Here is a 12,974-nt window from a genome sequence, read left to right as displayed (position 1 = left end):
CTCCTCGTTGCACTTCTGCTCCTCCTCCTCCATAGCGCCAAGAGCATCCAGTCCAGGGATGGACCTAGATATCCATCTTGGAATGGGATGTGTGGTGAGCCCTTATTAGGTCTTAGCAAACACATTCATTGGATGCTGCAGAAGGGCCAACCTAATATGCCACTCAGATTTTCTATAATCTCAGAGGTTGGTAAGTGTTCTGAGGAAAGGCCTCCCAGGGTCTCCCCACTCCTCATTTCCCCTCTCCCCCATTCCAGAACCTGTGGCTCCTCTCCTACCTCCACTCGGCTTCCACATGTAGACACTCATACTTGTCCTGCACCTCCCCTACTGTCATCAGCGGGTGCAGCCAGTGGATCTCGTCTGACTTCATGTGCTTCAGCCTCAGCCCATAGCAGTCAGCCAGCTGGATGTTGGGCCCGATCCGCCCGCTCAGCAGGATGGAGGCGATGACCTCCTACAGAGGAGAAGAGATGGGGCTTGACTCAGGGGTATGCCCTTCTGGGCTCCCACAGTCCTCACAGAGCCCCCGGAAGTGTGATTCTCTAGGGTGGGATTCTGACTCAAACGTTTTATTTGTCTCTGATTCGCTAGCACTTAGTGTAAGGCTTGGTACACAGTAGGCTCTACGTGATGAATGAACAAGTTGGCAAAATCAGACAGAGATGGAGGAACTGAGAGGAGAAGCAAAGGAGAAAATGCAGTGAGGCAAAGAGCATGGATTCCATGCTTATGCATTTCATCCCAACCCAACCAATCCATGACTACCAAGCACTGACCATGTAAGAAGCACCCTCTGAATGGCTTCCAATTCAACCAGCGTTACTAAGCGTCTGCAGCAGGCATTTCTGGGAACTGTGCATACATTATTTCACTGAATCTGTGCAACACAAGGGAGCAGGTGTTACATCCCCATTTGGCTGATGGGGAAACTTATGGAGATCGCAGGGGCTTCCCTGATAGCTCAGTTGGTAAAGAATCCATCTGCAATACAAGAGACCCAGGTTCAATGCCTGGGTTGGGAAGATCTGCTGAAGAAGGGATAGGCTACCTAGGCCAGTATTCTTGGGCTTCCCTTGTGGCTCAGCTGGTAAAGAATCCACCTGCAATGCGGGAGAGCTGGGTTCGAGAGCTGGGTTCAATCCCTGGGTTGGGAACATCCCCCGGAGAAGGGAAAGGCTACCCACTCCAGTATTCTTGCCTGGAGAAGTCCATGTACTATATAGTCCATGGGGTTGCAAAGAGTTGGACATAACTGGGTGACTTTCACTTCACTTCACTTTAATGGAGATCACCCAGCTCATGGCATTAAGCTGGAATATGGACTCTGAGCCCTGGACTCTGAGGACTAGTACTAGATCAAGCTGCTTCATGGAAAGGTGGGCTGGGTAAGATAGAAGGGCAGGACTCACATTAGGGATTAAGTGGCACCATTTCTGCACAAGAAGCATGGCCACCAGAAACAGAGTATTGACAAAAAATTAGGTGCCCTCCTTATTCCTGCTTTCTTGATCAGAAGCCAGCCCACCCCCACAGCCTGATGCCATAGCTTCCTGGCCTGGAACCTGAGTTGGATTAAGAGGCCCATTGACAGCAGCCTGGAAAACTACCATCTATAAAGTCCTGTCTAGTTCTGAAATCACACTGGTTCCACTTTAACTCAGGTTTCTCATGGAGTTCCACACATAATTGGTCAATCAAGCCCACTTCTGACAGAGTAAAAAATACTCTAAAGGCAAATGAAAAAACTTGCAAGCACTAACCAATCTCTGTTGAGTATCTTTGTAGTACATGCCACCCAGTCTGAGACCCCTGTGAATATTGAAAACATCAAATATATATGAAGAAGACAGAAGTCCATAGATTAGTATAATAAATCCCCATGTATACCCCACCCATCTTCAACAGTTACTAACATTTTGCCACTTTTACTTCTTCTATAACACCATCATCTACTACTTAACCACCACTCAACTATGATCAATTTTTACAGTTCTTCTTTCACAGTGAAATTTATATTAATTTAAAGACACAAAGTTTAGCTACATAGTTTGACACATGAACACACCTGTGCAACCCACATACCAATTATTTCCAGATCTCCAGAAAGTTCCCTCATATCCCTTTTCAGTCAACTTTCATGGCACATTCCTACTTCTGGTTCTAGGCAACAATTTTTTCCTCCCACTTTTACTTAGTTTTGCCTGTCATAGAACTTCATATAATTGGCATCATTTCATATATATTATTCATCCTCTTGTTGCTAAATACCTGGGCTATTTCTCATTTTTGGCTATTGTAAATAAAATTACTATGAGCCTTAATGTACAAGTCTTTTTGAGTATGTGTGTTGTCATTTCCTCTGGACAAACACCTAGGAGAGAAATGACTGGGTCAAAGGTAGATGAACTTTAAAAGTGATTGCCACGATGGTTCCATTTTATATATATATTGTGATATATGAGATGTCCATTACATTATATCCTCTCCAACTTTTGCTGTTAGAAATGTTTTTAATAGTAGACATTTTAGTGAGTATGCATAGTATCCCATTGTGCTTTTAATTTGCATTTCCCTGAAGACTAACAATGTTGAGCACTCTTCCATCTGCTTATAACCACTGATATATCTTCCTTTGTGAGGTACTTGTTCAAATTCGTTGTCCATTGTGTGTGTGTATTTATTGATTGTAGGAAGTCCTTATACAATCTAGATAAAAGTACTTTGCATATGTTTTATGAATATTTTCTCTAGATCTGTACTGTGAAAGAAAGTGAAAGTGAAAGTCGCTCAGTCATGTCTGACTCTGCAACCCCTTGAACTGTAGCTTGCCAGGCTCCTCTGTCCATGAAGTTCTCTAGCTCAGAATACTGGAGTAGGTAGCCATTCCCTTCTCCAGAGGATCTTCCCAACCCAGGGATCAAACCCAAGACTCCCACATTGCAGGTGGATTCTTTACCATCTGAGCCACCAGGGAAGCCCAAGAACACTGGAGTGTGTAGCTTATCCCTTCCCCAGGGGATCTTCCAGACCCAGGAATCGAACCAGGATCTCCTACATTGTAGGTGGATTCTTTATTAGTGGAGCTACCAGGGAAGCCCAGATCTGTACTGTGCGTATTATTTATTTCCTTAACAGCATCTTTCAATAAAGTTTCATTTACCAAAATATTCTTTTATGGTCAGTGCTTTTTGCATCTTAAGAAATCTTTGCCTGTCTCCAAATCATGAATATATTCTCCTGTTTTCTTGTATCAACTTCATAGCTTTAGGACTTCCCTGGTGGTCCAGTGGCCAATGCAGGGGTTGTGAGTTCGATCCCTGGTCTGGGAAGATTCCATGTGCAGAGGGACAACTAAACCTGTGTGTCACAACTATTGGAGTCCTCGTTTCCTAGAGCCCATGCTCCACAATAAGAGAAGACTACAGACTGCAACTGGAGAGGAACCCCTGATCTCCAAAACTAGGAAAAGGCCGCACGCAGCAACAAAGACTTGGTGCAGCCAAAAATTAATTGATTTTAAAAAGGTTATAAAATAAAAACTTCACAGTTTTAGCTTTTACCTTTGTCTCTGTGATTAGCTTGAGTTAACTTTTGTATCTGGCATGAAGTAGGGGTCAAATAAAATTTTTTTTATCATAAAGATCTATGGTTATTCAACATTGGCTGTTGATTTTCAGTTCCTAATTAAATTATTTTGCTGTCTTTGTCAAAATCAATTGGCCATATAAATTCTGGGCTCTCAGTTCTGTTCTATTGATTTCTGCCTGCACTATGCCAATGCCACTCTGTCTGCATTACTGTAGCTTTAGATAAGATCTTTTAAAATTTTATTTATTTATTTATTTTATTTAGTTTGGTGTGCTGGGTCTTCATTGCTGCACACTGGCTTTCTCTATTTGCAGTGAGTGGGGGATACCCCCTAGTAGCAGTACGTGGGCTTCTCTTTGTGGTGTCTTTTCCTTGTTTCAGAGTAGGAGCTCTACGTACTTGGGCTTCAGTAGTCACAGTGTGCAGACTTAGTGGTGCCAAGGTATGTGAGATCTTAGTTCTCAGACCAGGGATCGAACCTGTGTCCCCTGCATTGGCAGGCAGACCAGAGAACCAGTGAACCACCGAACCACCATTCTTAACCAGGGAACCTCCAGGGAAGTCCCTAGAGGAGATCTTGAAGTCAAACAGCATAAGCCTTCTGCCATTTCCTCCCCAAGATTATTGTGCTATTCTGGGTCTCTGCATCTCCATATACATTTTTGAATCAGTTTGTCACTTTCTATTTAAAATATCTGCTGAATTACGATTGAGATTGTGTTATATCTATAGCGGAGCGAGGGAGAACTGGCATCTTAACAGCATGGAGTCTTCCAATCCTCACACATGGTATATCTCTCCGTTTATTTTGCTTGTCTTTCATGTTTGTCAGCAATGATTTGTAGTTTCCAGTGTATAGGTTTTACAGGTCTTTTGTTAAAGTTATTCCTCATTTTAACAATTAGGACTGATGCTGAAACTCCAATACTTTGACCACCTGAGGTAAAGAGCTGACTCATTGGAAAAGACCCAGGTGCTGGGAAAGATTGAGGGCAGGAGAAGGGGGTGACAGAGGATGAGATGGTTGGGTAGAATCACTGACTCAATTAACATGAGTTTGAGCAAACTCCGGGAGATAGTGAAGGACAGGGAAGCCTGGCATGCTGCAGTCCATGGGGTCGCAAAGAGTCGGACACGACTTAGCAACTGAAGAGCAACAACATGGTTTGAGAGAGAAAGGTCTGTTTACTGAGAGAACCTAGGACCAATGACACCCTGATAGTCAACTGGATACCAAATACCCAGTCTTACTTTCCAAATACCCTTCTGTACTAAACAGATCCAGGATTCTTTGGAGAAATTCTGATTCCCTGGCTGGAGCAAAGAAGGTCTGAGATGAACCTGGAATATCTTTTTGTGCTAGAAAAATAGGAAGTGTTTTGAGAATGTTGGGGCACACATAACAACGAACCAGTATCAGCTTAAAGGGGCTGGGACAAGCCAAGTCTGGGAGAACATAAGCATTAAAGTCTACCATGGTAGAGTGCATCCATGGAATAAAACAGAATCTAGGACAGATAAGTAAATAAGTGGGGGAGAAGAGGATGCTTTTCTTTAGAGTAGAATACTAATTAGGAAATGTAGAAGAAAGGATGGAAATGGAAAATCACTGTCAACAAACTCAGTGTTGGTTAGTTCAGGCATGATTCATCAATGGAAGATAAGGCTGGAGGGCAGAGGATGCTGACATGGTCTGACTGTCTCTCCTTTCAGACACTAATCAAATACAAAGGAAAACCTGGCAGACACAAATGACCAGGTCAACAAAGATAACTTCACCAGTGCTAGAACAAGGTAAAGAGAACATGCCTCCCAGCTTGATACACTGAGATGGGTAGAGGACATCATTTCTGTGCCGTCTCTGCTCTGAGTTCATGATGAGTCTAGGCACGGACCTGGGTGAGTGGTCTCCTCAGAGACTGATAGATGGAATAAAGGGCTTAACTCTCTCAGACTGAGAAACTCTTGCAGATTGGAGGAGACCAGAGAGATGTGACAATCAAATGCAATGTGTGTTCCTGGACCAGATAGGAAAATTAGATATTTTAGGTACAGGTGGTGAAATTTGAATGGGTTCTATGGTTTGGGCTTCCGTGGTGGTTCAGTAGTAAAGAATTCACCTGCCAATGCAGGAGACATGGATTTGATCCCTGGGTCAGGAAGATCCCCTGGAAAAAGAAATAGCAACCCACTCCAGTTTTCTTGCCTGGAGAATCCCATGGACAGAGGAACCTGGTGGGTTACATTCCATGGGGCCACAAAGAGTAGGACATGGCTTAGCAACTGAACAACAAATGGTTTAGATGGTAGTGGTGATTGTAGCAATGGTGATTTCCCGCTTTAGATGGTCACAGTTCTGTAGGAGAGTGTCCTTGTGTGGGGGGAAATAAACACTGAAGTCTTTTCAGTGATGGAGCAGTATTGCTGCAACTTGCCTTCAAATAACTCAGAAAGAGAATAATGATAGTGGGCATAGTGTATGCGTGTTTATGAAGAGATAGAGCTACTACATATGGAAAATGACACATTTAAACAATTGGGAAATCTGGGTGTAAGTGATATGGGACTTCGGACGCGTCTTTCAACTTTTTTATAAGTTTTAAATAATTTCAAAATGAGAAGAGTCTCTGGTAAGGGAGATTCCCAGCCATATAAGAATAAAAGGTACCGTATCAAATGGACTAATAGAATTTCTGCCCAGCTGGACAGGGGCCTTGAGTCCAGCTTCTCTTCCACTCAGAGTCTCTGAGAGGAACCAGACTGTATCCACTCTTCGCTGTGTGGTTTGTAAAACTCTCCAAGGCATAACTGGTGCAAATTTTTTCCCCTAGATTTCCTTCTAAAACGCAACCAACTTCTATCATAGGGATGTTGGGATAAGCTTAACTCTAGATCCTTAGAGTGGAAATTCATTAAGAGACTCTTCATCCAACAGATTTTCATAGGAAGATGGATCTCAGCTTCAGGTAAGGAGGAGTATGAAGAATACTATTTGGGGTGCTGCCTGGTACTGAGCAGGGTTTTACCAGAAGGCATTCTTCCTAGAGGAGGAAACCTGAAGTTCCTGGGGGGAGGGAGCTTTACCAAATGGCTACTCCACCCACCATCATCATTACTGTCAGTCCACTAGTTACTGACGGAAGGATGTTGTCCATAAAAGAACTTGGCTGCTCTTTGTCCTTGCTTCTGGGAAGAGAGCCTCTGAACCTATGAAATTTCCTAAGTATCACTTAGAGTATATTTATTGCTCCTGGTGGGTTCCTTGGACGGAGGTTTATGCTGATGAAGTGATTCACGGTGGGCCCCTGAAAAGTCTCATGATGGGGGCTGGCCTTGTTGGAAAAACCAACCATGTCATTAGAGGTTTAGGGCTTTGAATCACATGATATTAGCCTGGCTAAGGAGGAGGAGGAGGTGGAAGGTTGGAAGATCAAATCAAATAGCTAAAGAAAATGTGATACATAAATACAATGGAATATTACTTAGCCATTAAAAAAGAATGGAATAATGCCATTTGCAGGAACATGGACAGACCTGGAGATTGTCATACTCAGTGAAGTAAGTCAGATAGAGAAACAGAAATATAATATGATTTCCCTTATATCCAGGCTCTAAAAAGAAATGATATAAATGGATTTATCTACAAAACAGAAATAGACTTGCAGATTTTAAAAATGAACTTGTGGTTGTCAAGGGGAAGGATGGAGGGATGGGATAGTTAGGGAGTTTGGGATGGACATGTACACACTGCTATATTTAAAATGGATAACCAACAAAAACGTACTATATAGCACAGGGAACTCTGTTCAATGTTATGTGACAGCCTCGTTTGGAGGAGAATGGATACATGTATACCTGCGGCTGAGTCCCTTCACTGTTCACCTGAAACTGTTACAATATTGTTAATCGGCTCTACCCCAGTAGAAAATAAAAACTTTAAAAATGAAATAAATAAAAAAGAAGACGCTTCTATTCAGGGAGTGGAAGGGAGAAAGTGGCTTAAGTGGAGGGGGGCCCTAGAGTGAGCTGGGGAATCAATTTAAAAGAAAAAAAGTCTGAGGTTTGACATGATCTTACCACGGATGCTTCTGCATCAGCCCTGCCGCCCCCCTCACCCTTCACTGCCTCTTCTCTTATATCCACACAGCTTCTTGTCCAAATGGTGGGAGCAGCAGTATCAGCCCTCTACCCACAGCTCATCAACTGTCATTAATGAGCTCCACATTTCTTTCTCTATGAATAAATCACTTTGAAAAACAATAGTATAGGATGTTTACCTACTCACGAAATTGCCATATGTAACATGATAGAAAGTGGTGGGGGGGTGGGGGGTGGGAAGCTGTCTTAATTTTATCAATTGTTATTGAGCTAAGCCCAGGATTCTTTTTTTTTTGCTACAAGAAAATCTTTCCTTCTGCCCATGTGAGAGCTACTGAAAGGCAGGCTCCCAATCAGCCCATGGCTCACAGCTTCGGATGTGCAAACAGTGGGATTTCCGTGGCTTTTCCTCCTGCTTGACTGACATAAAAGTATTGGCTTTATCAACCAGTGTGAAGACCTCAGACTATCTTCACCTCTCTCCCTGTTCTCTGGCATCTCCTCTTACAGGTCAGAAACAAACAAGTGGCAGGACTAGATGCCTATCCCCATGCCCAGGATAATTTAGCTCTAAAGAAAAAAAGATCACCCGAGCAATTAATTCCTCAATCCATTTTCTTGCTCTTTTGTTGGAGTTGAGTCACACTTTTTTCCATCTGAAATTGATTTTTTTTGAAATTGATTTTTATATATAGTGTGAGGGCTCAGACAGTAAGGAATCTGCCCGCAATGCAGGAGACCCAGGCTCGATCCCTGGTTGGGAAGATTGCCTGAAGAAGGGAATGGAAACCCACTCCAGGATTCTTGCCTAGAGAATCCTATGGACAGAGGATCCTGGGGGCTATAATCCATGGGGTCACAAAGAGTCGGACATGGCCAGCAACCAAACCATCATACCTGATGTCACACCTCTTACTGGGGGAAGCCTGCAACCAGTGATTGGTCACCATGGGGGTTTCAAGCTCCAGTGTTCCCTGTGACATGTCCTGTCACAGCCCAACTTTTTTCTCTGCCCAGTCCTGTTTTCTTAATCACTCGATCCAGGTGAGGTTCATGGGCATGCTCACTGATGCTTCCTGCCTGCAAAGGTCATTAGGGTCTGCTTTCTGGGAACCCACCTGAGGCTCTGGCTTTCATTTGCTTTCCAGGCTTGATCTAACTCACTCTCCTTACTTCTTACTCTTTGGCTTATGAAAACAAAATGATGGAACTTAAGGACTTCCTCGGTGATCCATGGTTAAGACTTTATCTTGCAATGCACAGGGTTTGGATATCATCCCTGGTCAGCGAGCTAAGATCCCACATGACCCTTGGCCAAAAAACCAAAATGTAAAACAGAAACAATATGGTCCATATTTTTAAAAAATCTTTTAAAAATAATAGAAATTAAAATTTTAATAGCTTGAAACTTTGGTTTTATAAAGTCCTGCTTAAATTGTACTTTAAAAGTTACCCCTTTGAGATGAAAGGCACATTTAGGGAGGTGACTTTTGTTACTGGGTCCTCATTTTCTAGACAATAAGATCCAGACTCTTTAACATGAGGCATAAAATGCCCTCTGGAATTTTCCTCTGTGTGGTTTTTCCAGATCATCTCCCACGCTGACACACAATGAATTCTAAGCACCTGCCATCTCCCGGTATTACTCTCCATGCCCAGGAGTCTCTTCCCTCCTGGAGGATGCCCGGTCCCTTCCCCTCCTGTCCTCTCCTCCTCCTGTCCTCTCCTGATTGAGTTGCATCAGTCCCATCAAAGCAGTCAATCCTAAAGGAAATCAACCATGAATAGTCATTGGAAGAACTGATGCTGAAGCTGAAGATCCAATACTTTGGCCACCTGATTCCAAGAGCTGACTCATTGGAAAAGACCTTGATGCTGGGAAAGATGGAAGGCCAAAGGAGAAAGGGACAGCAGAGGATAAGATGGTTAGATAGCATTACCAACTAAATGGATATGAATTTGAGCAAACTCCTGGAGATAGTAAAGGACAGCAAAGCCTGTTGCAAAGAGTCAGACAAGACTTAACAATTGAACAATAACAACAAGCTCTCTGAGGTCCCCTGGGAAGCCCTGGCTGAATTGCCTTGACAGTGTTTGTTTTCGTCCCTGGGTTCCCAAAGAAGTTTGCAGCATCTAAGATGCTGTTGGGCTTCCCTGGTGGCTCAGATGGTAAAGAATCCTCCTGCAATGCAGAATGTGGGAGACCTGAGTTTGATCTCTGGGTTGGGAAGATCTCCTGGAGAAGGGAACAGCTATCTACTTCAGTATTCTGGCCTAGAGAATTCCATTGACAGAGGAGCCTGGAAGACTCCAGTTCATGGGATTGCAGAGTCGGACACGACTGAGTGATTTTCACTTTCATTTTTTTCTTTCAAGTTGCTGTTATGGGTTGAATTTCCCACCCTCCCCACTGGGATATGATGAAATCCAAACTGCCAGACCTTAGAACATGACCTTATTTCGAAGCAAGGTCTTTAGAGACTAATCAACTTAAAATTGAGGTAGTTAGAGTGGACCTTAATCCAATATGACTGGTGTCTTTATAAAAAAGGGAAATTCGGACACAATGGGAGTTACACACCCAGGAAGAATGCCATGTGAAGATAGGGGATCTTGTTGCAGGAACCAGTAATCGAGAAACCAAGCACCACACTCGGAGAGTTGGAGAACTCAGGTTTATTATGCCGGCGGGTCCAGAGGAGTTAACACTCTAAGCTCTGAGCCCCAAACAAAGGGGTTACAAAGTTTTTATAGAGAGACTATAGTGGGCAACACTAGCTGCTAATAGGCTGGTTTAAACTAAGGGGTTTCTCGCACTGGGAACAGCAGTCAAGATGGGGAAGGGGATGCCTGACCTTTACACGGACAGGCACGATTAAGCAGGTTTGCAGGGGCTTGCAAAAAGCAGCACAAGCGTGAGTGAGATAAGCTCCAGTTCCTAGTATTAAGTCCCCACTTTCTGAGACTACATGACATAGGTGATCCAGACTTTGCAAGGAGCAAGCTGAGTTACAGAGGCAGAAGGAGCAGGAGGTTATGTAAGATTTTAACTTTTCCTTTTCATTCTGAGTGATACTTCTGCAGGCCCAGGAATGGTAATGGTTGCTAGGAACCCATCCAAGGTGAGGAAGATGCAAGGAAACATTGTTCTCTTACAGGTTTCTGAGGGATCATGGCCCTACCAACAACTTGACCTTGGACTTTTAGCCTCCAGATCTGTGATAAAAATGAATTTTTGTTGTTTTGACTCACCCCACTTGTGTTACTTTGTTAGAGAAGCCAGAAGAAATGAATACAGACATTCACCAATTATAACTAAGACAATGGTTGATGTTTGTCTTTCTAACCTTTCAAATGCAAGGTTGGAAACCAAACCATACATACAATGTTATCCTCTTGACTAGTCCAGTGCTTGGCCCACAGGAGAGTCTCAAATACTTCAGGGATGAATGAATGAGTAAATGAATAGAAGCCAGCTCTCTGGATAACAAGTCAGGGTTATGAGAGACAGTGACCCACATTAAAAAATGTTCAAGAGATCAACAGTGTGGTGACTAATGACATCACCAAGGCTTTGGCAACTATCGGATCCAGCCAAGACTGTGCAGTAGGCCATGACCATGTTACCTAACCTCCACTTCCTCATCTAAAAAATGGGGAGAATACCTCTTTCGTTATGAGATTTTTGGATGGGATTAGATAAGATAACATGTGGTATAAATATAAGAAGCAGATATAAAATTATAAACATGTAACACTGTCCCTTTTCTACCTTCTAAGGAGGTTTCCATGTACCACTCAACTTTTGAACTTAGGTGGCATGAACTTGGTAATGGGGAGTGTGAAGCAATGCAGTTGAATTTGAATTATACACTGGAAGAAACAAAGAGTTGACTGTGTGTGTATGTGCTAAGTCGCTTCAGTTGTGTATGACTCTGCAACCCTATGGATGGTAGCCCGCCAGGCTCCTCTGTCTGTGGGATTCTCCAGGCAAGTATATTGGAGTGGGTTGGCATCCCCTCCTCCAGAGGATCTTCCTGACCCAGGGATCGAACTGGTGTCTCTTACATCTCCTGCATCAGCAGTGAGTTCTTTACCAGTAGTGCCAGCTGGCAAGCCAAAGAGTTGACTAAGGAAAGAAAAAGAATGGATTTTGCCATGAGCAGTAGAGGGAAAGAAGATAAGAGCCTTCATGGGCTGGATTTCAGGAATTTTTTTAAATGCAAGTACAGATATTTCTGGTCAGCAGTCAACCTGATTGTATATCAAGACATGGCTATAAAAATGTTAAGAAATGTTGTTATTTTTCTTAAAAGTGATCCCTCAATGATATTTTCCCCCTAAGAGATTACAGTAAAGATTCAAACTGATTTCTAATTATTTTTAGATAGCAGACTAATAATTTTTTGGAATGTGATACTACTAAGATTGGCTTCAAGGATAAGCAAGCTGGCCAAGCTTTTGGTGGGTTCCAGACACGTAAAGAGCTTACTTAGAAAGCTTACGTAGCAAGCTTACCTAGCCTTAAAGTAACACAGAGGAGTAGGTGCTTAATAAACAGTGGCCATTGTCAGGGTGGGTGGACAAGGGAGAAGCGATGAGCTTGGCTCAAGGTCAAGTTATCCTGGGAGTTGGATTAATGAACTGAAGAAGTCTATTTCGTCGTTGTTTTCATCACTAAGTCGTGTCCAACTCTTCTGAAACTCCATGGACTGTAGCATGCCAGGCTCCTTTGTTCATAGCATTTCCCAGGCAAGAACACTGGCGTGGGTTGCCATTTCCTTCTCCAGGGGATCTTCCCAACTCAGGGATAGAACCCGTGCTGCCTGCATTGCAGGTGGATTCTTTACCATTGAGCCACCAGGAAGATCCCCAAGAAGTCTTTAGCTGAGACATAAAATTTGAGAGCCTGAAATAGAGTCTAAAGTTGCCTGACCAGAGGCTCCTCTGACTCTCCCAGCCTGAGTGGGAGCTGGCGCCCTGGGAAATGGACCCATGGAGAAACTGAGTAGAGGCTGAGGGAGGAGAGAGCCATGGTTACTGGTAACTTCCAGTAACAGTTCTTCAGCTCCATCAGAGGGGTCCAGGTGGCTAAGGAAAGCCGTCTCTGGTAAAAGGATCTGAGACCGTTTCTGAGCTGAAGCCAGTCCTGGTGGGAGCAGGCGGCTGACGAACGATGAATGAGCCTCAGAGGACATCAGGTGATGGCCGTGGAGATGTCACCCGGGGAAGAAATAATGCAGAGAAAAATGACTTCCTTCTGCCTGGAGCAAGAAAGCCACAAA

At 43.5% G+C, this 12,974-nt stretch overlaps 1 protein-coding gene across 22 annotated transcripts in view; it reads right to left on the bottom strand.

Moving 5' to 3' along the window:
- PTK2B (protein tyrosine kinase 2 beta) overlaps window positions 1-12,974 on the bottom strand; it is a 151,428-nt gene that overhangs the window by 35,771 nt on the left and 102,683 nt on the right. For 14 of the 22 annotated variants that reach the window (XM_081517863.1, XM_081517896.1, XM_081517885.1 and 11 more), the window contains one exon: window positions 279-457. In XM_081517863.1, coding sequence (XP_081373989.1) covers window positions 279-457 — 179 coding nt within the window. Of the gene's footprint in view, window positions 1-278; window positions 458-779; window positions 881-12,974 lie in introns of all 22 variants that reach the window. The other 8 variants (XM_081517979.1, XM_081517967.1, XM_081517949.1 and 5 more) reach the window with 1 other exon arrangement.

The sequence above is a fragment of the Giraffa tippelskirchi genome, chromosome 1, assembly GCF_054371585.1.
Source record: "Giraffa tippelskirchi isolate mGirTip1 chromosome 1, T2T-mGirTip1v1.2.pri, whole genome shotgun sequence".
NCBI lineage: Eukaryota > Metazoa > Chordata > Mammalia > Artiodactyla > Giraffidae > Giraffa > Giraffa tippelskirchi.
The sequence above is the reverse complement of the archived record's forward strand: the minus strand, read 5'-3'. Positions and strand labels throughout refer to the sequence as shown.